Here is a 27,652-nt window from a genome sequence, read left to right on the forward strand (position 1 = left end):
ACACATACTACCTCTTCAAAAAGTTTATTCCAGGGACACAGTTTTCCTGCCAGAAGGTTTTAAAGTATCCCTTGCATCTGATGTATTCCCCTTCACCTAGTTTAAAAGGCCCAGGGGTTATGGGATGGGATTTAGGGATAGGTTCTTCCATTGACCCAGCACTGCGTGCATCCTGCTAGACTGCGAGCTAGCTCCTCCGGGGCAAGGGACCGCAGCATTAGCCGTTCCTGGCACAATGTCTGACATATCTTGGGACACAGATTTTCTTGAATTAATTTGACCTTTTATCTTGGCCCTTCCTTTTGACTTACTCTTAAAACCCCACACCTAGGGCTTCCCTGGTGGCGCAGCGGTTGAGAATCTGCCTGCCAATGCAGGGGACACGGGTTCGAGCCCTGGTCTGGGAAGATTCCACATGCCGCAGAGCAACTGGGCCCGTGAGGCACAACTACTGAGCCTGCGCGTCTGGAGCCTGTGCTCCGCAGCAAGAGAGGCCGCGATAGTGAGAGGCCCGCGCACCACGATGAAGAGTGGCCCCCGCTCGCCGCAACTAGAGAAAGCCCTCACACAGAAACGAAGACCCAACACAGCCAAAAATAAATAAATTAATTTAAAAAAAACCCCACACCTAGATGGATTCTTTACCACTGATTCTGCCCCGGGAATGATGCTTAAAAAATTAGCTTCTCATTAGCATTCCCAGGTCAGCAACTGTTGACACCAATGCTCAAAAAGATGCAGGCTTATTCCAGTGAAGGCAATATTTTTCATGGAAATATGGGTGATTTATAAATTTCATTTTTATTTTAACATCTGTATGTCAATGAACAAGATGACTCTTCAGTCATCTTAGCTAAAATCTCCCATCCAGGCTCCTCACTCCCTAACTTCTATAGGGTTTATTTGTCCCTCTATAAGGTAAGACTTATTTGTAGTACAGTTATCTCAGTGCATAACTTAGCTCTCTTACTACAGTATAAACTTCTTAAGGGCAGGGAAGCCTTATCTATCTCATTATTCCCACAGTAACTAATATCTAGGTCAGTCATCTTTGAAGACAGTTCCTTTAATTAACATTTCATAATTTAAAAATTAAATAACTTTTAAAATATCATTTAATGTAAAACTAACTAATTTGCTTAAAATAGCACAGTGGGTTTGTTGTGAGGGCAAATAAAAAGACTTTTACAAGTCTGTCATAGAAAGAAATTATGCTATCATAACATCCTTGAGAATGTTGCTCTGACTTCATGGAGGTGGAACCAGCACCTTCTTGATCTGTATACTAGAACCGTATCCTTTCTCCCTTCCTCAACCATGTACAGCTTGCTTCTAAGCTGAAACATTACTATGAAATTGCTAAGCTACTCGCTCTTTAAACTTGATAAACAATTGCTAAATAAGGAGACTAAGATCCCTAAGGGGAGAGAGAAGAAGATGGTAGTCCTTTCCGAGAGCACCCATTCAATAGCTTCCTACTTACAAGGAATCCTGTTTTGCCTGCTGGACATCCCTGATCCTGACAGCCAGTCCCCAGAAGCAGTGCAGTGCTTGTTTCATGTTACTTGCAGCCGGGTCAAGATCCATTCAAAACTGCTCAGAGCCTTTCATCATTTTGTCTGCCACATTACCTCTTCCTCAAATAAACAGAGCTGAAAGCAAGTCAAAATTAGAGCTGATTTTCTCCCCATAGGAACAAATCACCGATATTATAAGTTATAACGGGTTTTATTATCTGGAACTTTGTTAAGTCTACTCTGTAGTTCATTAGGTGAGTTACACTATGCTAAGTTCCAAAAGGTTAGGTTATACTAAAACTCTATTATAATTCTTATTTTTATTTTTAAAGCAAGCATTAATATAAAAGGCAACTTTTTTTCATCATGTTACAATCCTTCATACTTATCCTTAATAGTAAGCCTTGATGAGGGCAGGAACCACATTTTACTTATCTTTGAATCTCCCACAGTGCCTTGGACATATAAAATTCTTAAGAAATATTTATTTGAATTAACTTTTTCAAGGATACATTGAATCTGCACATTGACAGATAATTCACTTCTAAAATTCAGGCATTTCTATTAAAATGATTCAACTTTTTTATTGATGTGCCGTACTTATTTCAGAAAAAAAGTAATTTTTCTCAAGTCTCTAAAGAGACGCCACCTGAGCTAAAACCAACTTTCTGGGCAATAGATATACATGTTTTTTGACAGATACTGCACATCAGATTGAAGGCCTCTGGGAATTAGTTCTCGAAGAGAGGCAAGCAAGCTTAGAGAGAGATTTTTTAATTGTCTTCAGTTCCTTGAGGGGTGTCATAAAATTATTAAACATATTAATTTTAATATCAAAAATAAATATATGCCATTAAGCACTTTTAGGAGAGAGGAGGGATATGTTATAAAACCAATGCTTGAGTATTATAATTCTCACAATGTTAGAAATCATACTAAGAAGAAACAGGCAAGGCTTAAACACTCTGGTGTACTTTTCTCATCTTAGAAACTGGAATAAGAACAAACTCCTAATTCATGGGAACGTTCTCAGAATGATGATTATGAAGTTTTTTTTAGTATTTTATTAAGGTCTTACAAAGAATCCAAAATATTCTACATAGATAATGTACTTGTTTACAGCATATAAAAGAAATTGTCAAATAAAACTTAACTTTGAAAATAATCTGTAATCTCACTCCCAGAATCTAACCTGCATGTCAAAGCACTGAGATTTCTAAAACTAACTACCAAATTCTTACCTCCAGTTTGAGTCATTTTCTTAACGGCTGCCCTGGGAACTGTTTTAACATCTTAACTTTAAAAAATCTAGTTCAGGTTAATACCAGCCAATGTCAATAGTATACAAAATCTCCGTCCCTCCCCTTCCCTGTTAAGCAATTATTGTCATTCAGATTACCTCTTTATACGTGATAAACCCATCAACAGTTTCAGAATTACTGCTTTATGCAGCTCTCTTAAATCAAATAGGAGAAGAGTTACAAAGATACCTTTACGCAGCCTTTTATCTATGTAGTTATGTTTACCAGTGCTCTTTATTTCTTTGTGTGCATTCAACTTACTATCTAGTGTCCTTTCATTTCAGCCTGAAGGACTCCTTTTAGTATTTCTTGAAGAGCAGATCTGTAGCAACAAATTCTCAGTTTCTATTTATCTGGGAGTATGCTAATTTTTCCCTCATTTATGTTGGATAGTTTTGCTAGATATAGGATTCTTGGTTGACAATCCATTTCTTTCAGCACTTAAATACCTCATCCCACTGCCCTTTTGGCCACCATGGTTTCTGATGATAAATCAGCTATTAATCTTTTTTTTTAACATCTTTATTGGAGTATAATTGCTTTACAATGGTGTGTTAGTTTCTGCTTTATAACAAAGTGAATCAGTTATACATATACATATGTTCCCATATCTCTTCCCTCTTGCATCTCCCTCCCTCCCACCCTCCCTATCCCACCCCTCTAGGTGGTCACAAAGCACAGAGCTGATCTCCCTGTGCTATGCGGTTGCCTCCCACTAGCTATCTATTTTACATTTGGTAGTGTATATATGTCCATGCCACTCTCCCACTTCATCACCTCTTACCCTTCCCCCTCCCCATATCCTCAAGTCCATTCTCTAGTAGGTCTGTGTCTTTATTCCCGTCTTGCCACTAGGTTCTTCATGACCTTTTTTTTTTCCCCCTTAGATTCCATATATATGTGTTAGCATACTGTATTTGTTTTTCTCTTTCTGACTTACTTCACTCTGTATGACAGACTCTAACTCCATCCACCTCACTACAAATAACTCCATTTCGTTTCTTTTTATGGCTGAGTAATATTCCATTGTATATATGTGCCACATCTTCTTTATCCATTCATCCGATGATGGACATTTAGGTTGCTTCCATGTCCTGGCTATTGTAAATAGAGCTGCAATGAACATTTTGGTACATGACTCTTTTTGAATTATGGTTTTCTCAGGGTATATGCCCAGTACTGGGATTGCTGGGTCGTATGGTAGTTCTATTTTTAGTTTTTTAAGGAACCTCCATACTGTTCTCCATAGTGGCTGCATCAATTTACATTCCCACCAACAGTGCAAGAGTGTTCCCCTTTCTCCACACCCTCTCCAGCATTCAATGTTTCTAGATTTTTTGATGATGGCCATTCTGACCGGTGTGAGATGATATCTCATTGTAGTTTTGATTTGCATTTCTCTAATGATTAATGATGTTGAGCATTCTTTCATGTGTCTGTTGGTAATCTGTATATCTTCTTTGGAGAAATGTCTATTTAGGTCTTCTGCCCATTTTTGGATTGGGTTGTTTGTTTTTTTGTTATTGAGCTGCATGAGCTGCTTGTAAATTTTGGAGATTAATCCTTTGTCAGTTGCTTCATTTGTAAATATTTTCTCCCATTCTGAGGGTTGTCTTTTGGTCTTGTTTATGGTTTCCTTTGCTGTGCAAAAGCTTTTAAGTTTCATTAGGTCCCATTTGTTTATTTTTGTTTTTATTTCCATTTCTCTAGGAGCTGGGTCAAAAAGGATCTTGCTGTGATTTATGTCAGCTATTAATCTTATTGAGACTCCCTTGTCTGTGATATGTTCCTTACCTCTTGCTGCTTCTAAGATTCTCTTAGTTTTTGTCTTTCAACAATTTAACTATCATGCATCCAGGTGTGTATCCTTCTGAATTTATCCTACTTTAAGTTCATCTTACTTTGAGTTTGTTGAGCTTCTTGGATGTTGTAGGTTAATGGTTTCATCAATTTGGGGAGTTTTCAGCCATTGTTCCTTCAAATAGTCTTTCTGATCCCCCACTTCTCATTCTGGGACTCCTGTTATATGTATGTTGGTATATTTGATGGTGTCCCACAGCCCTCAGGGATCTGCTCATTTTTCCTTACCCTTTTTCTCTTTTTGTTCCTCAGACAGTATAATCTCAATCTATCATCAAGTTTGCTGATTCTTAATTCTGCCAGCTTGTATCTGCTGTTGAACCACTTTAGTAAATTTTTTATTTCAGTTATTAAAATTTTCAACTCCAGATTTTCCATTTGGTTCTTTTAAAAATAATTTCTATCTATTGACATTCTTTATTTGGCAAGACATTCAAAACTTTCCTTTAATTGTTCAGGCATGATTTCCTTTGAATATAAGGTTTGTTGTTGTTGTTGCTATTTGTTTGTTTGGGGACGTCCCTGGAAGAATTCTGTAAAGTCTGTATTCCCTGCCATATGTGGCCACTGGAAGTCTCTGCTCAGTTAGCTTAGAGGTCAGCTAATGATTGGACAGAGATTTTTCTAAAATGTCTTGAACCAATAGATCTTTCACCCCTTGCCAAGGGATCCCATGTGTGTTGGGACATGCCTTCAATGCTCTGGCAGTTTACAACTCTGCCTTAGTCTTCATTTCCTATTTCTGCAGATTTTCAAGGTCAGCCAGAGGTGAGCAAACAGGGCCTCCTCAGATCTTTCCTGGGCATGCACCCAGGCCTGTACATGTGTATGGCCTTGTAGATACCCAGGAATATACTGGAGTTTTTTAAATCTCCCTATTTCATCTCCAGATCCTTCTTTTGAATTTTTTGACCAGCCCCTTCTTTGCCCCTCCTGGTATCACTACCTCAGGCAGATGCAATGTTAAACAATTGCCCCTAACTGTTTTAAACAAATGTCCTGAGGATAAGACTTTTCCACTAAGCAAGGATGAGTCACATCAAGTTAAGACAAGCCTTGTGAATGGGGCCTTTTCATGGAGCTGCCAGACAGGTCAAACAGTTACAGTTCTATGGGGACAGGGATATTTGGGGAACTTGACCCTTCCAGTGGCTACTGGTTTTCATAGCTACTGTGTTTGCAAGGTTGCTGGTTTCCTTATGGAACTAGGGAAAGGGAGGTAGGATTAGGACAAGTTAAAACACAATATTCACTGTTCTTACTGAAAATAGGCTGTTTTTAATGAATAAATAAATGCTCCTAAAGTTGTTAGAAGCCTTTGGTTAATTTCCAGAATTCCAAAGCAAGTTGATTTTGAAAATTTTTGCCAGTTTTCATGTTGCTTTTTTAGATGAGTAGATTTTCTGAGGTCCTTACTCCAATATTCCGAAATCCCTTCTTTGAGTTTGAAAATCTTTCTGGGACTGGTGTCTTCCAAAAAGACTGTAACCTTCAGCTCTTAAAACTGCCCAGCAAAACATGTGGGATCCCTGGTGATATCTACACATAAATTTCTAGGTTAAAGTATTCGTGAACATCTATAAAATTTGAAGAGGGAAAATATGGTCAACCTATATTTACATTCCATTTTACCTGTGCCGACTACAAGGAAATATATGTTTTTTGATAACAGACATGAAAAAAAATGCATTTACTGTTATAAATATTTGGCTACATTTAAGTATTTTTAAAATATTGCTTCTTTTTAAAGATTCACATATTTTAATTTTACATAACAGAACATGAGAGACTATGACTTATCCAAGTCATGGTGGGACTGAAGGCATAGCATCTAATTCAATGCCTAGAGTCATAACAGATGAAAGGTTACTAAGAAAAGGTCTCAATGTATTTCTTAGATGAAATGAGGAAGACAGTGATTACAAGCTCTAAATCTTAACTTTTATAAAGAATCATAAACACTTTAAAAACTCACTTTAAAGATTTATTTTTTATTGATTAATTGATTGATTGATTGATTGCTATGTTGGGTCTTCGTTTCTGTGCTAGGGCTTTCTCCAGTTGTGGCAAGCGGGGGCCACTCTTCATCACGGTGCGCGGGCCTCTCACTGTCACGGCCTCTCTTGTTGCGGAGCACAGGCTCCAGACGCGCAGGCTCAGTAATTGTGGCTCACGGGCCCAGCCGCTCTGCGGCATGTGGGATCTTCCCAGACCAGGGCTCGAACCCGTGTCCCCTGCATTAGCAGGCAGATTCTCAACCACTGCGCCACCAGGGAAGCCCTAAAAACTCACTTTAATAGAACATTTACTATTTCATCACATACAACTGACTATTCATTATCATGTTGCCAAACCAAATTACAAGTTATGAAAGAGTCTGACAACAATGATAGCATTATCCTAATACTAAATTAGGAGATATCAAACATATTATAAGCGGTTCTTCATTTGGAGAGTTCTGGGGGTCCTGAATGAGTTTAGTTGCAGGTTCGATATGAAAAACGACCTGCTCATACCCTTGTGTGTATTGTATATGTTGCGGGGGTGCGGGGGCGGTGGCGCAGAGAATGAGAACCAACACATAAAGCTTTCCATATGACTTCCCTGCCCCTCAAATTAGCATCCAGAATTTGTACATGAGACTCTGGGTTTGGGGGTCATGCTGCAGGGCAGAGAGGCATGTTGCTGGAAAAAAACTGTTGAGTATCACTGAGTTAATGTTTAAAACACAGTAAAAGTGATTACAAAGTCATTAAGCTCTTCTCTGAGAAAAACAATTTAAATTGACCAAATCTTCAATATAGAGGAATTCACTAATAAAAATCAACGATAGTAGTCTCAGTGCTATTTATGATGCTATCATTCATTCACAGTTTCACTATTCTAGTCTATACATATTTTTAAAAACCAGCATGGGGCTTCCCTGGTGGCGCAGTGGTTGAGAGTCTGCCTGCTGATGCAGGGGACACAGGTTCGAGCCCTGGTCTGGGAGGATCCCACATGCCGCGGAGCGGCTGGGCCCGTGAGCCACAATTACTGAGCCTGCGTGTCTGGAGCCTGTGCTCCGCAACAGGAGAGGCCACGATGGTGAGAGGCCCGCGCACCGTGATGAAGAGTGGCCCCCGCTTGCCGCAACTAGAGAAAGCCCTAGCACAGAAACGAAGACCCAACATAGCAATCAATCAATTAATCAATAAAAAATAAATCTTTAAAAAAAAAAAAAAAAAAAAAACCAGCATGAACATATGATAAAGGTATATAACATGATAAGTTTTCACTACTATGTATCTTTAGAATTCATGGACTTAGAATCTGCAATTTTAGGAATTTATGAGCAAGCATTACAGTCCTTGATTAAATAATTTTTCATTTTGCTGACATTAATATAAATAATTTGAATCTTATGTACTTTAAGGCCAATATGTGTGAATGAGTTGCTAAGTTAGTAAGTCTATCCTATCATCCAACCCTGCGCTGGATGTTTTCTTTGCATTGTAAACTACGCAATAACTCAGGAAGTGATAAAAAAATTGTTTTTGAAAATAAATGGCCCCCAAATAAAGCAAATTTCTACTGCTGATGATTAATATAAGGAAATGCTTTAAGAGTCATAAAGCAGTGTTGGTTCTTAGCCAGAAGATATTAATTTTGGATAAGTTAGAGACTAATGTGTTGAATTCAGCTTTGACTCAGATCTATGACATAAACAAGTCTGCCATAAAACATTTTATGAGGGAAATTACATGCTAAAATATTATTTGTGCTTTCAGGATAACTCATAATCCCTTGGGTCAGGCTTCTTCAAATCTGCTTCTCTTCATCTAAATTATGTTAATGGGAGAACAGACACATCAAGAATTTCCATAAAAACAAACAAAGGTATTCCTTTGGTTCACCAAATGTAGGATATTCAGTGTGTTTGCTGACGCCCCCCCTCAAAATGCATTCTTAGGCAATAGCTTAAAAACTCCTGACTGCAGAAGTACTAGGAAAGAAAGAAGCATTTATCTAAAATATGGAAACCTAGAGTTTAAAACAAAGCAGTAGAAAAAAATAAGTAAATAGTACCAAATAGCCTTCCAAGCATTCCAATCTTCTATAAGAATGGACTCATAGGTAAAAGATAAGCAGGTGATTAAAGCCTGTGCCATACCTCCTTGAGAACAATAAACACATGTTCTTACCCTCCTGCGTACAGCTACATGTAGCCAGGTCAGTCCCCAAATAACAAACAATATCAAATAAATCCACAAAGATCTTATGATGTCAATTATACACATAGAGATAAAGATACCCACTTTCAGGTAAAGCACAGGAAGGAGCACAATGGAACATCTCACTTATTCTCTGCTTTTAAACTGCCTGGAAAACCTAGAAATCTTTGAAATCTAGCACTGCTCTGAATTCAAAATCAGTCCAGTTAAACAGTGTTTATGTACTCCTTTAGATATTCAAATCCACTGTTTGAAAAAACTTGGAAGTCATAAATTCACAACCTCTCTACCACCATCACTCCACCACCTCCCCAAACTGGAAAACTAGCAGGACCAGTAAATAGCTTTCTAGATAATGCAAAGTGGTTAAACACTGCTAGGATTTAAGTGGTCAAAATTCTATATATTATGCAGTTGCTACCAAGCCTTCAAATATTCAAGACGACTGCTTTCAAAAATGATGAAGCTCCATAGAAAAATTATGTTGAGGAAGGGGAAGAGAAGGATCCTCCTGGATTTGTGCTTCAATTTTGGGGTGGGGGAGATTGGGAGACCAAAGTATTCAAATAAATATAACAACAATTCTGAAAACAGGAAAGCACCAGTGGCCCTGCTGGGCTCGTGCAAGTTATTTAAGTTAATAAAGGGTTAATGAATGGTTATCATGGGATGGCAAATAATTATAACTCTTCATGAAAGTGAAAGAAAGCTTCAAGGCTAAAACGCTCCTCTTCTGTAAAAACTGACCTGAATTTCTCTAGGTTGAACTGAAATAAACACAGCAAAGGTTCTAAGAACAGCCCATTGGAGACAGGAACCAGGACCCTTTGGACCTACACCCATTTTTTCACTTTAAAACGGGATTTGCTTGTTCTCTTGCCACAGCCAAACTGGAAAACCACTGACTTTTTTTTCCTTGATTGTGCTCTACACTATGGAGGCCACTGCCCATTTAACATGACTATTGTTTGAAGCCTGTGAAAAATGAAATTGGCATCTAAGTGGTTCAACCCTGTATAAACAAAATTACCTCTCCTTCCCCTGGCGTGGGCATGCACCTTTGTTAATAAAGATTTTAAGCATACTGAGAGTGATCAGGGACCTTTGTGTGGTCTGTCCTAAGAACCACTGGATTCCATTTGGCCTCCTACCCTACTGTATGGCAGGGGTCTACGATCACCCATATAGGCCAAAATCCATCTCTTCTCCAAAAAAGTTGATTCAAAAATATTTCACTACCCCTATTTTCTTTTAACATCTGGTATATCTTCACCTCACTGTAGTAACAAATAATTCAAGTTACAGATTATTCATAATTCAAGGCTATGACATCAGGGAGAGCTGATCTACTTATAAACATAACCTGACTACACAGAGAACACTGTTCATAAGCATTGTGCTAGTGTTGTTTTTTACTTCCTGAGTATGCTGGCACAACGTTCATGCTTATGTGGCTAGAACCTGTCAGAGATCAGTCTCATAGTTGCGAAATAATTTCCTTATATTCTGAAACATATTCTAGAGAACAAAAAAAGTGAGTTACTAAAATAAAATTTTACAGGGATCACTGAAGAAGAATTTGGGGGTTCTAAACTTATATCTTAATAAAATTAAAAACAAATTATCAACAAAAGACTGAGAATTTTGCTCTTTTGTCTTCAAAGAGCAATTGTTCAACAAAAAATAAAAATATGCTGTTCTATTGTAATTCAGGAAACTATTTCAGAGTTTTGTTTCTAAATAATACTATAAAACCTTTAAAGATTTTGCTTATATAGTTTGTGTCTTAAGAGTTGTAGCATTCTCGAATAGGGTATGTTAAGAACCATAAGGAGGGGCTTCCCTGGTGGCGCAGTGGTTAAGAATCCACCTGCTAATGCAGGGGACACGGGTTCGAGTCCTAGTCTGGGAAGATCCCACATGCTGTGGAGCAACTAAACCTGTGTGCCACAACTACTGAGCCTGCGCCCTAGAGCCCGCGAGCCACAACTACTGAGCCCGTGTGCCACAACTACTGAAGCCCACGTGCCTAGAGCCCATGCTCTGCAATGAGAAGCCCGCACACCACAGCAAAGAGTAGCCCCCACTCACCACAACTAGAGAAAGCCCACACGCAGCAACGAAGACCCGACGCAGCCAAAAAAAAAAGAATTAAAAAAAAAGAACCATAAGTAATACACCCACTAGACTAATCTAAAGCTAATTTAATAAATAACATCATTCAAAAATTAGTACACAATTCTCCTGTAATTATTATAATTCCCAGTACCTACCTTATGTGGGTTACATTTGCAACATCCAAGTAAAATTTCTTCATTAATTTATGGAGGAAAAAAGTGGCTTAAAGCCATTTAATTCTATAATAATTAGGGTGGTTTATTCTTTCAATTACATAATCTTTGCAGCTATTCAATTTTCCCAGCTTTATGTTTGAGATACTGAAGTTTAGAAGAAAAAAAAAAGAACACCGAACATAGACGGCACTCAGGCAAAGGGTGATAAAACCAATGTTACATCTAACTGACTTCATTGAATGTCTATTGATGAATGAAAGTACTTTGTCTACACAGCAGACTCCTACTTGTGTTATTTCCCAGTCTCTTGTCCAGGCTTCATGACATTCATGATATTAAAGAACCTGCTGAGGCATAATTAACTGGACAAAAGGGAAACTTTACCAAGACAGAGGCAATTCACAAGCCATTAACAGTTAAAAATTGTCAACTGGCAGACCTTCATTTCCCAATGCCTGAATTACAGCAACAGTCTCGTGATGGATCCCCTTTCTTGCTAGGATCTCCCCCACTTCAAACTACCTTTGTGGCGCCCACTGACCACTGTCTAATGCTCATTCTGACCTCTGTATCTTTAAGTCGTTTCCCTGTCTAGAATGCTTGATCTATCTATGAAAAAGGCCAACCCAGCCGAATCCTACTTTGTCCACGAAGCCCTCCTATATAACCCCAGCCCACATTAGTCGTTGTCCAAACTCCTACAGACCTCATTGTCTCCATCACTCACTTGGCCATTAAGTCATATGTGACCTCATTACTTGTTTCCTGAATCTTGTCTCCTCAATATGACTGCAAGCTTTTTTAAATGCAGGAAGCATGGCTTATGTCTATTTTATAGATCACTCACCCGCACCCAAAAAGGAGCCTACCACAGTGTTCTGCCCACAACAGTTATATCACTTGTTGAACTGAAATATCAGAATTAACCATAATATGAAGAGCAGTACTAGCTTAGAATAAGAGATAGGTTTTGAGGTAAAACACACTGTCTTAAGATAATGCTGGCAAATAAATCCTGAAGCTTGAACAAATATTCGTTTTTAAATGTCTATAAGCAAAGGGATAATCATGGTGGAATTTCTATTTTCTCCTTTAGAAGCGCAGAGGCATCTCTAAATGGAAGAAGTTAGAAACTGCTCCAAAATTCAAATTAATGCATTACAATTCAGTGCTATTACTTAAAAATGTCTGCACCTCTGCTAATGATAAAGAACCTCATACTGGTTGTGTAGACAACAGGGCAAATAAACAACTTTCAAGACCCATGACTTTACCATACCTATTATTTCACAGATGCCACTACCACATTTAGATGTGAGCTCTCCATTAGAAACAAATGTGTACACTGTAAGAAGCAATTTCAAAAAGTGCTTAATCAGTTTATACACACACATATGGACTGAAAGGCCTTACTTATAATATCCCATGAGGCAAGATGTCTTCCAATTTTCCATCTCTCTAGAAAACACATTTTTCCAGAAATATCAGGATTAACTGTCAAAACTAATGTTCTCCTTTAATGCTTTGGTCCCTCCTTCCACCTTTAAAAGTGGGTGAACAAGGGCCAAGCTCTGACCTGTCAAAGATGTTTCCTTATATTATTATTAGCAAATTCGTTAGAAAGCCCTAAAGAACAGAGGATGAGATAACGACCTAAAAGGAAAGCTAGAAAATCAAGCTCTGTTCAAATACAGGTAGTTGGTATTAAGTCTACTAACAAAGCAAATGATAAATGCCAGGTCAAATACTAACTGAAATGCTACTAGTTTGAAATGTTTTTTAAAAATTGTTGTTTCTGCCTCTAATGCCTTTAATCTAGTTTATTCATAATTTTCAGTAAGTTTGGAAAAATAATACCTCAAAGCCTAAATTAGGCTCTCTTGTAAGAGGGGGAAGGGTAAGCTGGGACGAAGTGGGAGTAGGCTTCATGCATCTCTAATGTGGGTTGGTAAGATTTTTAAAAGATTCTCAACATTCCTATGAAAACTTACTTGCTTGAGGTAGAGCCACTATTACGTACCTTTAAAAAGTAAGCTAAACATGGTGCTTATAGTTAACAGTACTGTACACTTACAAAATGTGTTAACAGGTTCGATCGCATGTTATGTGTTTTTTACCACAATAAGAATAAACTTGCTAAAATCAGTATACATCTATATGATTGAAGAGAAATTCATTAACCAAAAATAGCTGATACTCCAGTTACCTCTAAGAGTGTAATTTGCAAATTAAATCGACCATAGTGGGTCCTGTTAAGAGACACTGGAGATAAGGTACAGAAGAGCCGAGTATACTCAGTAGGATGCCTTCCTATGACTGCATTCTGCAATCAGACATTACACCTGGGTCTCTCCTTTCATAGTATCTGTTCCATAATCTTTGTGATGGAGAATAACTATGAGCAGCAAGCTATGTAAAAGAAACGTCATACATCTAAGGAGAGGCTATTAATACCTAAATACACAGGCCTAAAAATAAAACACATCTGAATACCTGAGGATTTATAACTATGTTCAAGGATAAATCAAGAAAAAAAAGATAATGACCAGAGAGTGGCTACATTTATCCATTTGGACTATACTTAAGCTACTTGTCCCACGGCTCCCAAACTTACCCAGAGGCCTCATTCTGAGGACACGATGTGAATGGTTTTCAACGTGGTCTCTAGGAAGCACTCGGGGGACCCGTACGCAAGTCCTCTTATGTTATTAAACTTCATGCTGTGCATCTGTTGCTGATAGGAATCATTTCTTTTTAACCAGAGTGCCACGACTCTTGGTCCTAAAGGAGGGACACCTAGGTTTGTATCATGTAAAATACGCCTCTTGCAGCAGTCCCGCTCCAGACTCCACACTTGGTCTCTTTATCTGCCCTGAATCCAGGCATCACCTCACTTGACAACAATCTCATTTTTCTCCTTCCCTGATCCCCACGTGCCCCCTACTCCTGCCTCCAGCCCTGTGTGACTCTCTGTCTCCACAGAGCCATGCTTTCTGTGTGGAAGGGTGGATTTCTGCAAAACAACTTGCCAAACAGGGCAATGGTTAGAGGACTTCGTAGAGTAAAATACACCGCAAACCACCTATCACCTCATTAGTGTCAGAGAAATAGAAGCAGTATCATTCCCATTTGTTCTTGTGGGGTTTTTTTAAATTGACAAGGGTGTGGGGTAGATGGATCCAGGAAATGAACAAACATTTTCAACCACTGACTGCCTAGCCCCCTACTTCTACCATCAAAGAGCTATTCCACAAAATCAAGTACCTGGCCAACCTACTGGCAAGTTTTTTGTTTCTAATGCAAACAAAGCATGGGAGTTTCTGTTTGTCTTAATCATGGGGAACTTCATGAAATGCATTGAAAGGAATACTCTAACATAGAAAAAAGGCCAGAAGACTTCATGAGATTCTTCTTTAGTGAATAAATCACCAACACTGTCTTCCACGTACCACCTTAAAAAAAAAAAGTGAAAAGAGCACCCAGCATCTAAACACTTACCTCACTGTTGTTCAAAATCAGGATACAGAGGGTATTTGTCTTACTACAATGAGGTTTGTACTGAGGTCCAAGTTGTACCAGAGATGTAACTTATTTGCACCCAAACCACCTATACCTAACCATGTGGTCTTTAGGCTACATAAGCAATACTACTGTCACAGAGAAGAAGCACACCAACGTGACTAGCACATGAGCATTTCTTAGAGGCAGACACAGTGCTGTGGCCGTTAGGCTGACAGCACCAAAACCGATTTTTCATAGATCCCATACTATGAGAATGACTCAAAGATCCACCAGTGCCTGAAGCAAAGCAGAGAATCTGGTGTCACCACCTTGCAGCAATCCAAGATCTCACTATAAGATATGTTACTAGAATTGTGTGTCATATGCTTACAGAAAGCATATGGAATGGCAAGGCGAGCTACATAGGCAGTTAAGTCAATCTCACTCCTTTCCATTACTAGAGAGCTGGTCAGCATCTTCTGGCAGGATATTGCATAATACAGTCAACTGTGCTCTCCCAGCATTGCATGTGGCTTTGGGTCACAGTGTGGATTATCTGTAAAATGAAACAGGGGAAAGGCAAGAATCATCAAGACTATCACAGACCTTATTTTAAAAACTAATATTAGGGCTTCCCTGGTGGCGCAGTGGTTAAGAATCTGCCTGCCAATGCAGGGGACACGGGTTCGAGCCCTGGTCTGGGAAGATCCCACATGCCGCGGAGCAACTAAGCCCGTGAGCCACAACTACTGAGCCTGCGCGTCTGGAGCCTGTGCTCCGCAACAAGAGAGGCCACGACAGTGAGAGGCCCGCGCACCGCGATGAAGAGTGGCCCCCGCTTGCCGCAACTGGAGAAAGCCCTCGCACAGAAACGAAGACCCAACACAGCCAAAAATAAAATAAATAAATAAATAAATTTGAAAAAAAAACAAAAAAACTAATATTAGCAGGCCTGGACTCAAGCAGAACTTTTCACATTTGCCTATCCACTGAAGATTGCAAAGATCACAAAGCAATATGGCTAATCCTGTCCACTGATAACATCTCTCTTTCATTGCTGAGCAAAGCTGCAAAACAGATCCAGCTTGATTCTTTATTTTCTAAGCTTGAGAACATAGGACCTAGAATCTAGTACCAAACAGTACTCGCAGTCCTTCACAAATTTCCTTTAATCCAAGGCCTGAAACTATTGGTTGGCCAAAAAGTTCGTTCGGGTTTTTCTGTAAGATCATACGGAAAACCCTTGAACGAACTTTTTGGCCAACCCAATACAAGTTTCTGAGATGGTCCTCCACGAGGCTCTATTTTGTTGACAACTGTGCTGTGATAAACACATAAGGAAATATAAGAGTCACTGAGTGCTTTCAAATTGATAAGCCTGAAGACTGAGAAAATGTATAAACCTACATTAGGGAAACCCAACATTCTGTCAGGTATTTTTACTAGCAAGACAAAGCTTAAAACTATCACTGATCTCTACCCATTTCGGCAGTTCAAAGTCACAACTGGGGAGACAGGGAGGCTGGAGAGATCCCAAGATGATCACAATAGCTCTTTGCCGCTCTGTGGTTCTGTTAATTAAAAAAGAAATAACATTTGCTAACTGCCAACACTTGAAATATACATATTAAGAAATCTGATTTCAGGTGACCAACTATGTTTCATCCCATCCCCTCCCCCACCATGTTTTTAACTGACACCACCATCCTCCTGGTTTCTCAGACTTACACACTCTGAATTATGTTCAAAGCCTCACTTGCCCCAGCAATGGGAATTTCGTAGATTTTTTTTTCTGCAATGCCTCTTTACTCACATGCAATCACCTGATTTCAGATCCTCATCCAAGAGCTCTCTCAGCTATCTTTATACGTGATCCAAATTCGATCAAACCAACATGTCTTCTCCTCCTTTCTCTCAAATTAGATAACAGTTGGGAATAGGTGAAAGGTGGGCGGGGTAGGTTCTTACACTTGGGATCAAATTTCATCGCCATTCCAACAGAGCTGTTGAACAAACTTTTCCTGAGCACAAGAATAGCTAGGCACAGAGCCAAGAAAAGAAGAGGCAATGATGGAAACCAAAAAACAGGTGAGCTGCAATCTTTCCACTCCTACACAAAACTTGGTCCTAGAGTGCGAGTCTCTGCATACACTGACAACTTCTTCCACTTCTTGATTTTTCAACATTCCTTTATTCACAAACTCTGTCCCTGGGGCGCATTCCCTACTTTTGCAACGCCAGTTTTCCTCCTGCCCTCATCACCTTAAGCCTCGCTGGGCTCCCCTACCTTGAGACTCTTCTCCTTCCAATTCATCCCACATTCTAGAGGACTCGTCTGCAAATTCTGTTCCCTTCCTAACATGGGAAACTATAATCAGATCCAATATTTCTTATCCAGCATTCCCAGAGGGTTCCCAAGACAAAAGGCTACTTTCCATTTCCTTGAAGTTTTATGATCTTAGAGACCAGAGCAAGGGGATTGGTATGGCGAATGCTGAGTGTGCAAGTTGCTGACTGAAGACAGCTGCTGGGAATCCCCAAGTGCTGTGGCAAGGGGTGTGGCGGTGACAGCAACTGGTTTGAGAACAACCAAGTAAGACTTCCAGATCTACTGGTCATACCGACTCTTACCAATAGTCTCTGTACTTCTGCCATTTAAAACCTTGGCTGAAAAGTTGTCTTCTCCCAAAAGCCTTCTTCCTGAGCACTCCTTTACCCCACGTCATTACCATGCTTAGGTACAACATTTTTCATGTATCTAATTCACCTGTAATCATGTATACATTGCTCTGTAAGCATTTTAAGAAACTTTGATATCTGTATCATATCTTGAACAAGACTGTGAGTTCTGTGAGGACAGAACTATTTCTTCTATTTCTCTAGTTTCCATCCACGGAACTCAGCATAATGTATATGCTTAAAAAAAAAACCAAAAAACGGGTTTTTTCCCCAGTGACATATAATTTCCACTCAGCTACTCAACACTAACATTTTTAAGGTTGAGCAAGTTTGAAAGTATGATACATTAAAAGTTGCAGAAAATACACCCACACTTGATAGAAAAGATGCCACTTATAGTTGGACCAAACATAAAATACGCCCCGCCCAACCAGCTATATTATTGCCCCATACTTTTTCCTCTGGGCGCTTTTCTTTCTACTACATAAGCTTGTGGCTCATTTTTGCTCTTAGCAACACTAACTACAGAAGCTCAACTCTAAATAAGTTTACTGTTGGGAATCTACTCTTCCCACCTACACAACCACTGGCTTCCCACACTGTTTCCAGTGTCCTGTGAGCGACTGCCCAATTACTGATTGTGGAAAGACAGCTTACACACTGAAGGTCCATTCTTGGCAGCCCCTGGGTTTTACTGCTGGTCCTCACTCACTTAGCTTAATTGATTCAGAACAGTATCAAAAAGAGACATTATTACACAAGTTGGGGGAAAAAAAGACTATTTAAGAAAATTTAAATGCAAAAGCCCTGGTCATTGTGCTGCTTTAAAACAGGCAAGCATGTGTGACATGGAGAGAACAGAAAAACGCCTATTGAAATAGGGAACTTTGACTAATCTCATTGCACAAGTTTTAGTGTTTCACACATATACATTCTCAAAAAGATGGTCTGTTAATGGGAAGCACAACTGACTTCAAAATTATAATAAATTGCCATAATAGGGTATAGTGTTTTAACGCAAATACAATTTCAAAAAGTGTACAGTCTTTTAAAGACAACAATGTGAATGTTAGTATGTTTCTGAGAAACACATACTAGAAAAAAGCAACTTATGCATGGGCTAACAGAGCATTTTTCTCTTTCTCAGTAGTGTTCCTTCTTCCCACTGGACTGAGAGATCCCAGCAGAGGTTCCTTCTTGGTTGCTACCCACTAACTGGGACCTGAACACAGCACAAACACAATACATAAGCAATAAAAATCATGAGCTAGATTATCACTCCCTTTGGCCACATGGGGGAGAAGGTAAAATAAGCAACGAGTTTTCCTTTGTAACTAAATATACCTTGCCCTACGTACACCTTTATGCATGGATATAAAAATAATTTTGTAATTTATATTTCTACATCCTACCATTTCAGTCACTGATGGTTTTTACAGCATAAATGACAACTGGGGGCATGCCTGCTTTTTTTTCCTATCAGTAAGACAGGACACCGGACTGCCTTCCAATGGAAATCAACACTGTTGCAAAACAACCCATATAACACATCCAAAAATGCTCAACAATTTTTCAGACAATTTTTTTAAAAAAAGAAGAACTATACGTTATGACCATTACGCTAGCGTGGATAAGGACATCTGTACTGGCTTAGTAGTATCATCCGCAAGAAACACATACACCTTCCGGCCATTCTGGTCAGTCTTCATCCAAAAAGGACATACTAGAAATATAATAGTTTGTGTTTAAAATGCTGATTTAATATCACTTTGACCTGAGCTGCATTATCAAATCATCTTTTTTACTAACATGCGATAGGATTGTTACTGTTCTGGTGAAACAAAGTGCCTACCTCTCACCTCCCTAGAGCAACCCAATTCCTCCCAAGCACACAGAGAAACAGTAATTTGACTACTGCGACAAGAAAAAGGTAATTGTTCAAACACCTGATCAGAGTCTCTCAAAATCTGCATGTCCAGGAGTGGATTTTTAAAAAATACATTTTGCTCACTGCAATGGAAAAACCACACTTATTGATGTTTAATAGTAAAACATATTTTATGTGCTATGGTCTATACAGAATGTAGTACTGCATTAACTTCAAAGGTGGTAAGAAGATTAAAATTAAAAGTTCATGGGATGTGACATGCAACACAGCATTAAAGATATAAAGACTGAACAATCCCAGTCCCTTAGCAGGATCCTTTTATATTTCTTTGTTAATGAGGGAAATTCTTAAAATGCAATCCAGCAAGCGTAAGTATAAGTAAAAGCTTTCAAAATCTCATCACAACATGTTATTTAAGCGAACTAATCATCAAAGCATTTTTTATGGGAACAGAGGGGGACTTTACTTACTAAAATCAATACAACTCACTTAAACGTATACTTGAGCTGCTTTTAATTCCTAAAATGTGCCCCCCACATTTAACAATTTCTGAAAAAAGACTGAAAATCGTACCGCAGGTTTCCAGGTGAGGGTTTCCTCCCTGCCAACCCCACCTCGGACTGAAACCATCCCAAGAACCTCAGACTCTTATGATGATCTTGGCAGCCTTCAATCTCCCTGGTGCTAAGTTAGAAAGACCACGATAAAATATACTAACACGGAAGCAGTAAGTTTTATACTGGAAACTGACAGTGAAAACTGCCCTTCCCTTACAGTTGCTCAACTACTTTATTCAGGTCTTCACCGCTCTCTAACCCAGTGGGTCTCAACTTGTGGTCCTGGGAACTGTAGCAGCAGCATCACCAGGGAGCTTGTTAGAAATGCAAATTCACGGCTCCACCCCAGACCGACTGAATCAGAAACTCTGGGAATGGGGCCCAGCAATTTGTGTTTTAACAAGCACTACAGGAGCTTATGATGTACCCTAAAGTTCGAGAACCACTCCTCCCCAAACTTTAATGTGCATAAGAATCACCTGGGGAGCTTGTTAAACTGCAGATTCAAATTCAGCAGGTCTGAGGTGGGGGTCTGTGAACCTACATTTCAAACAAGTCTCCAGGTGATGTCTTCTGCAGACCACACTGCAAGTGTTTCCCAAACTGGCTGTTTACCAAAAATCACCCAGGGTGCTCATAAAATCCGAGTACCCAGGAACCACCCCAGACCAAATTAATCAGAATATCAGGAGAAAGGCCTAGTCGAATACAACCACTGGTTCTCCTCCTCAGCTGCATGTTAAAATCACCTGGAGAGCTTTTAATAATCCTGATGCCCAGGCCCCATCCAAGACCAATTAAATCAGAATCTCTGGGGTTGGGACCCTGGCATCCATATTTTTTAATAATTCTTCAGTGATTCGAATGTGCAGCCAAGGTTGAGAGCGACGGTTCTGGAGTCTAACTGGCTCGACACCTGGCACAGTGGATCCCTTTATGGTAGCAAATGGTTTCCTATAACGTGGCTGTGTTCCCATCTATTCAATATAAATCTAAGAGCTCTGACTTTGAACAGTAAAATGCACCTAAGGTCATTTTTTTAATCATGTCTTGAATCTTAGTTCTGTGGGCAAATGTGGCTGTGCAACTGAGACCAAGGATTCAGTAATTCATTCCTCACTTTGAACACAAATGTTACCTGCCTTCCAATAAACAGATTTCCACTGTCCTCCCAAGTCCCAGCTACTGCTACCTCTTCGCAATGAGGTAGGTACTCCAAGAAACAGCAGCAACAGTGAAGAATTTGTATCCACACAGCCTTTTCCTATAGTGACATCCTCCCCGCCAAACCTGAAACAGATAGATCACTGGAAATCTCTAATAACCTTCCAAAGTGGAAGGGTCACTGATGAAGCTAGAACTTCTAAGCCTATAAAAGGCAGTTTTCACCAGTGACAGACATTTTGACAGAAAGGTCCTGGGAAGGGATGAAAACGGTGTGCTTTCCCACAGGAGAATGTGCCACTGTCGAAAGCACGTCTTCTGGTGGACAGAGAGACAGGACCTGAAACAGCACTGCTCATGACACCACGATCCTAATAACTCTGACGAAAAAAAGAAAAGCAATGTGCCTATTTCTGTCTTATGGCCCCCAGCACCAAGCCACACTAATAAGTACACAATGCTATTAAATATGTAAAACAGAAAGAAAATGGGTTCTGGTTACTAAGGCACTGTCAAGTGATTATAGTTATTTCACTCCCATAATCAAACACTGCTTTTAAGAAACTTTCCTGAATTTTTCCACCGTCCACCTCAAAAATGACTTTAAGATAAATGAAAATAAGATGCAGTCCTCTTTCCACTTAAGTGAACTTTCCTTCTCCCCTTGGTCATGTTCAGCGGCTCTTCTAAATTCGTTGTTTGGTAGAATACATGACACAGCCAAGGCCTGCTAAATAATAGTTATTATTCTTCCACCATCATTTCAACATATCCACAGTGGTCAAAAGGGTGTCTTATTTTTTCTGTTTAATTCCATGAAAAAGAAATCCAGTGGGTGGACTATTAGAGGAGAATCAATACCTAAATACGTGTGCAAAGTAGCCACTGTTAAATGACATTTTCAAAAGCATTTTCTGTATGAGCTGGTCAAGCTCACTTTCCTTTTAAAATTCTTGTTACAGTCATTCAGTTAACCCAAACTCACTTTAAAATGTGTGAAAATAGCACCTCCTGAAAGTGTGTTCGCATATGCTTTGGAGCAATGGAGCGTGAATAGTAAAACAGCCTTTGCCAAACTCATATAACTAAACAGGAGTGAATTTTTGCAGTCCCATGACTTTGCTGAGCCAACCTATGTATCATCCCCGGACTGGCTTTAATACATCATAGACATCCAAGAGAAGACAGAAAAGTCACAAATAAGTGACTCAACCTAATAAATATTTCATAGATTTTTTTTAAACATGGCAGTCTTTCTCAAAACGAATTCTACTTCTTAACCAAAAACTAAATTGGCTAAGTACAGGTGTGGGTTTAGGATTTAAGCTTTTAGAATTAAAACTATGAAACTTATCAAGATATTTAATTTATTTGACAAAGTATCAGTCTCTATGCTCTTTCATGCATTTCTTATGAACCAATGCCCAAAGAGGAACCAAGTCTGAAAGAAAAAGCACAGACCACAGAAGAGTGGCAAAAATACAAAATTAAATACATTTCAAGCATCAAAGCCAAAGAAAACAAACGAAGCAAATTTATAATTTCCAGGACACTTTGTTGTAATTTCCACTTTACATATTAATTGAATATTTTTAGTCTAGGCAGAAGTGTTTATACGTATCCAGTCGCAGTCTAATCCCCTAATCTCACAAAATGAAAAGAAGCAGTTTAAAAAGAACATCAATTCAGGTATTTATGATATGGGGACAAGGGGCACTTGTCTTAGCTAGAAAAAGGGTTGATGCTTTTCAGTATAAGTTTCACTGAAATTTTTCTCTATTATTTTTCCTGTTGATGCTAAGTACTCATAATAAAAACAATCACCCTCTTTGTCATTCTGCCCTTCCTTGGGCTTTACATTCTGTCTAGCGTTTAACTCAAAAAGTCAGTTTACACTCAGTTTACACATTAAAAAAACAACATATGCCCCATCTCCCACACATCCAAGCGGACAGGGACCAGAATTAACCTGGCTTTTAGCTGTAACAGTGTTATTTTAAATAATCTCAACCACACACTTGAAGGATAAAATAACTAAAAGGACAAAACCGAAGGAAACCGTAAAAATTCCTACACACTTATTGTTCAACTATTTCTCGAACTGTCGAGCCTAACATGGGTTTCTTAAAAGTGAAATCGACACAAAAGCGAAGGTACGCTTAATGTACAAACTGACAGTGGCTCTATGGGGACAGCTCTCTTTGAATGAGCTATATTACCCAGACGGTGAAATGAAAAAAAAAAAAAAAAGTCTCACTCTTTAAATGTGAGAGAGCCGGCGGTGCGCTTCACTAGAAACACATTTTAATGGGTATGTTCGGATAAAAATAGGTACTAAGGGAAAATGTGCTTTGAAGGAAACCTCCTCCCTCCCCAGGACACAAGGAAACCCGAAAGAGAAAGATGGGTAAACTTCATTGGCTCCGGAGCTAAGTTCCATCACTAGCAGAACAGAAGTTGGATAGGTGCTATTTTTCACGCTGCAATGGAAGAGTAACTCTCCATGTGCAAGGTACGCGGGGCGGGAATACCGGCGGGGCTTTCACAGGGGGTCAAGGAAACCCAAGCCAGGAGAAGTCAACATCGTGAGGGAACCAGACCTCCCAAACCCGGGCGAATGAGACGCAGGGTGGCGAAGGAGAGGAGAGGGTCAAAACTCCTCGAAGTTACCTCAAAGAGAAAGTGAACACCTCTGGGAACCAGCGCGCCATCTCTCGCGGCAGCACCCCGCTCCAAGTGTGAGGCGCTTGCCTCTGAGGGCAGAAAGCGCGGGGTGCCCTTACTCAGAGCGAGCGGCTCCGGGGACCCGGGGCAGCAAGAGGGGCAGGGGCAACGGCCGGCGGGGAGGCTGACTCGTACTTTACCTCAACTCTGAGCCCCATCCCGAGCGCAAGGGAGAGGGCGGCGGTGGGCACGGTACTCACTAGGGCTCGTTGGTGAACCGGGGGGTCCGGGGCTGCTGGTATCCATACAGGTGACAGTAGAGCACATCGAAGCAAAAGCAGCACATCTCCGCTGACACCACCATCTTCCGGGAGCCGGGCGATGAGGACGAGGCGGCGGACGACAAGGAGGGCGAGGGTGAGGTGGCGGCGGCCGGGGGAGAAAGTAGGGTGCCCACTCCGCAGCTCGGAGGGGGCGACAGGGAGATTCCCCCGCCGCCGCCGCCGCAGCCCTGAGGGGGAGAGAGGGTACAGCCGCTGCCGCTACCTCCTCCGGCTAGACCTCCTAGCCCGTTGAGCCGCGTACCGGCGCCTCCTAGTCCCAGCTCCCCGGCTCGGCACTGGCTCTCTCCGCTGCAGTGGGAGGAGGAGGAGGCGCCACCACCGCCACCAGAGCCAGAGGGGGGCGAACTGGACAGTTTCTGCTTCTTCACCCCGCAGCAACCCGCCGCCATCTTGAAACACTCTCCCCCACGCAGCGCTTCCGACCCATAAGTGAGGCGAGCTGGCGGCGGGGGCGAGCACGCTGCGGCCCCGGACGCCGGGGGCGCGCCGGGGGCTCCCGGGCCACGCGCGCGCGCGCCGCTACCTGACCCGGACGCCCGGCCACGCGGCCAGCCCTCGCGCGCCCCCGCCCCGGCGCGCGCCCCGCGCTTTCGCGGCTCGGCACCTCGCGCCTGTCCCGCCGGCCTCGCGCCTCCTCCTCCGAGCCGAGCCTCAGCCTCCCGCCCCGCGGCTCTCAGAGGATGAAAGACGCGAAGCCCAGTAGGAAGGAAGGAGAAGGAAAGAAGAAGAAAGCGGAGAGTGGGAGCAAAGGGAAGAGGTGGGCACGCCCCGGGTCAGAGGAGGGAAAGGGAAACTAGTGGGAGGGGAGGGGGGGAGAAAGAAGAAAGTCCGAAGTAAGTGTCCAAGTCTCAAAGCCCAGCTCGATGACGGGCGCTGCACATAGTGTTAGTGACACTTGAGCTGAGTTACGTGGAACCTGAGCCACCGGCCTCAAATACGCTGGGTTCTGAACTGCCAGAGTGTGAGCAAGCAGGTGTTCAGAGCTCCACACCTGAGATCGCCCCTCTAAAGTCTGTACAAATCAGTCGGGGAAATGGCCACACTGCAGTGGCTCAATCTGAGCACGCACCAGAAGTTTTCCAAGATTATGGTAAAAGAGCAATACTCTTTCCATTCCTTATCAACGAATACTGCAGCCCGATTGAATCTATATATCCTCTGTTTGTTCCTCAGCTTCCCCTCCTAGCCCCGTGAAGACGTTTAAAAGCAAAACATAAAGTCCTAACCAACACCTCACTGGTTCACAGATGTTAATTGTGCTCTGGAACTTGTGGCGGTGGGTAATTGGGAGAAGGGGCTGGCTTGGGAACAAAGCAAATTAGAAATATATCTGTAGTCAGCATAGATCTTACAGGTAAATAGGGCAGGTAGTATACTTAGTCACAAGTTGAAAGATTTTGTTTAGGTATATAATTAGATAGTCGTTAGCATTCATTTTAAAAATTTCTCAAAGAATGCTTGGATGGATGAGGTCGATGATTGAGTCAGTCCCATTCTGGGCACCCGAGACAATCATCAAATGTAAAAATTCATAGAAATGAACCTGATAGAAACAAAGTGTAAGTTTTTTTGCATCGTGTCCACGCCATGCCAAAACATCTAGACAAAGTGAGGTATCTATCTGCATACTTGGAGGTATCAGAGGATTGATCAGATTTGTCAACTTGGAGCTAAAATGTGTGGGATCTTGCAAATAGGTGAGGGCTGTTCATTCCAGTTGGGGGAAAAATAAGTTTATTCATTCAACAAATATTGAGCCTCTGTGCCATAGTATGTGCATGACACTGTACTTATGTTAAAATCCAGGAAGTACGCTTCCCACTCTCAAAGAGTTTATGAATTAAGTCAGATCTGTGTACCTAATCAGATAAATAGCTACTGTTTATTGAGCACTTTTTGGGTTCTGAGTACCATGCCTCATCTTACCCCATAACCCTTCAAATAATATGTTATGTCATTTGATCCTCACAGTAACCCTCTGAAGTTGCTCATTTACAGATGAGGAAATTGAACCTCAGTAGTAACTTGCCCAACATCACATACCTAGAAAGTGATGGAGTCAGGATTTGAACGCAGGCATGTCTGACTCCAAAAACCATGCCGTTGTGCTACACTGCCTCTCAATACCAGTGTATGATAGAAAGCTAGAGATGGATAAAAGATGGTGACATTAAGCTACAGTAGGTGGAACGGAGGTTAAATAAAAATAAGAACTTAGTTTTTATGGAAAGATTGAGAAACACTGAAATATGTTACCAAGGAAAGATGAAGACTCTCCTTAAAGAGAGATTTTATGAAATAGACAGATCAATTGTCTAGGATGGTTAGATACAACCTGAAGACAAAAGAGATGGTTTAACTAGTTTGTGATATGTGATCACATCGTCTCAAACCTCAGCATCCCTGTTAGAACTATCGTCCTGTTTGAGGCAAAATAACAACTTATTGTCAACCACTAGTGTAGTTTTGAAAAATGCATTAATTTGTTTGTCTGTGTTGCAGAAGAGAAAGCATATTGGTTTTTTAAAAATGCTCCACAACAACCGGTACACTGTTAGGGTGTTTTGTTTTGTTTTGTTTTGTACTTTATCCTTAACTCTCAGAGGCTACCTTTTAATTTGTTTGAAACTAGGTCAAATACAATATCAGACAATAGGTACCAATTTATTCACCACTCCACTAAGAAGTGGTCACTTCTAGTAGTAGAAAAGCAGTGACATTTAATGACATCACACAACAGTTTAGCACAGGAAGCAAAGTAGGATACCATGGATGGCTGCTTCTGCTAGGGGAATTCAGGAAAGCAGAATGTAATCTCCCGATTTAGAATTTGGCCAGTAGACAAGAGTCTAACGCCCCTACTCTTGTGAAAATAGCAAGGAATCTTTAATAAGCACCAGTAGTCATGTCCTTAGTTCTGCATTTCATCTAAAAGACAAAACACTATCATGGCTATAGTACCAGGCTAGGGGACTGAAGCAATGGGAAACCCTAAGACAAGGACATCCCAGTTGAATTACAAAAATAGCTTTTCCCCCAAGGATTTAAAATTCCAATTACAAACCTCACAAGCATAAAGGAAATAGACAAACCCAAACATGATCATTGCAGAAAAGACATCATTATTTGACCACTAAGCGTTACTATCTGAAGTACTTTGTTGAATTGGCTGGCTAAAAGGGAGGAAAACACTCTAACTTTTTTGTCTGTGCTAACTTCTCCTGAGCCTGGCTCGTCTCCCATACTAACCTTGAGCCTCAAGATGCTTTGCAAATCCCTTGGCAAGCAGTGGTGGTGGTAGTAATGCCTCCTTTTAGCCTTTGAGGAAATACCTCTCCTGGTCTTGTTTTCTTGCAAAGTCACCACCATGGAAATAAACATATTTCATTCAAACATAAATAAAATCCACAGATCAAATTCTGTGGGAAAAAAACTTTTTTTACATCTCAGCAAAGTGCACACTGGATGGGGAAACTGACCTTGCTCAGGATTCTCTTGACTTAAAGTGTAAAGGTCAAAGTATGATAAAGCAAATGTGTTTCTACCCGCTGCTGATACTGGAGTGATAATATCCTCCAGAGGAAACGTTAAGGTGCCTTCTGCTTTTTGTAACTGACTGTCAAGCTGGGAGCTAAAGATCCCACGTTTCTTTTAAATAAAAAAAGTAAA

The 27,652-nt window shown here is 40.7% G+C and overlaps 1 protein-coding gene across 2 annotated transcripts in view; it reads right to left on the minus strand.

The window, feature by feature from the left end:
• The window catches only part of AMMECR1 (AMMECR nuclear protein 1), a 110,488-nt gene extending 86,093 nt beyond the window's left edge, over positions 1–24,395 (minus strand). For both annotated transcript variants that reach the window (XM_057538884.1, XM_057538883.1), the window contains exon 1: positions 23,900–24,395. In XM_057538884.1, the coding sequence (XP_057394867.1) occupies positions 23,900–24,372 (473 nt within the window). In that variant the 5' untranslated portion in view covers positions 24,373–24,395. The remainder of the gene's footprint in view (positions 1–23,899) is intronic.
• Between the last annotated feature and the right edge of the window lie 3,257 nt (positions 24,396–27,652).

Source organism: Balaenoptera acutorostrata, chromosome X, assembly GCF_949987535.1.
Source record: "Balaenoptera acutorostrata chromosome X, mBalAcu1.1, whole genome shotgun sequence".
Lineage (NCBI taxonomy): Eukaryota > Metazoa > Chordata > Mammalia > Artiodactyla > Balaenopteridae > Balaenoptera > Balaenoptera acutorostrata.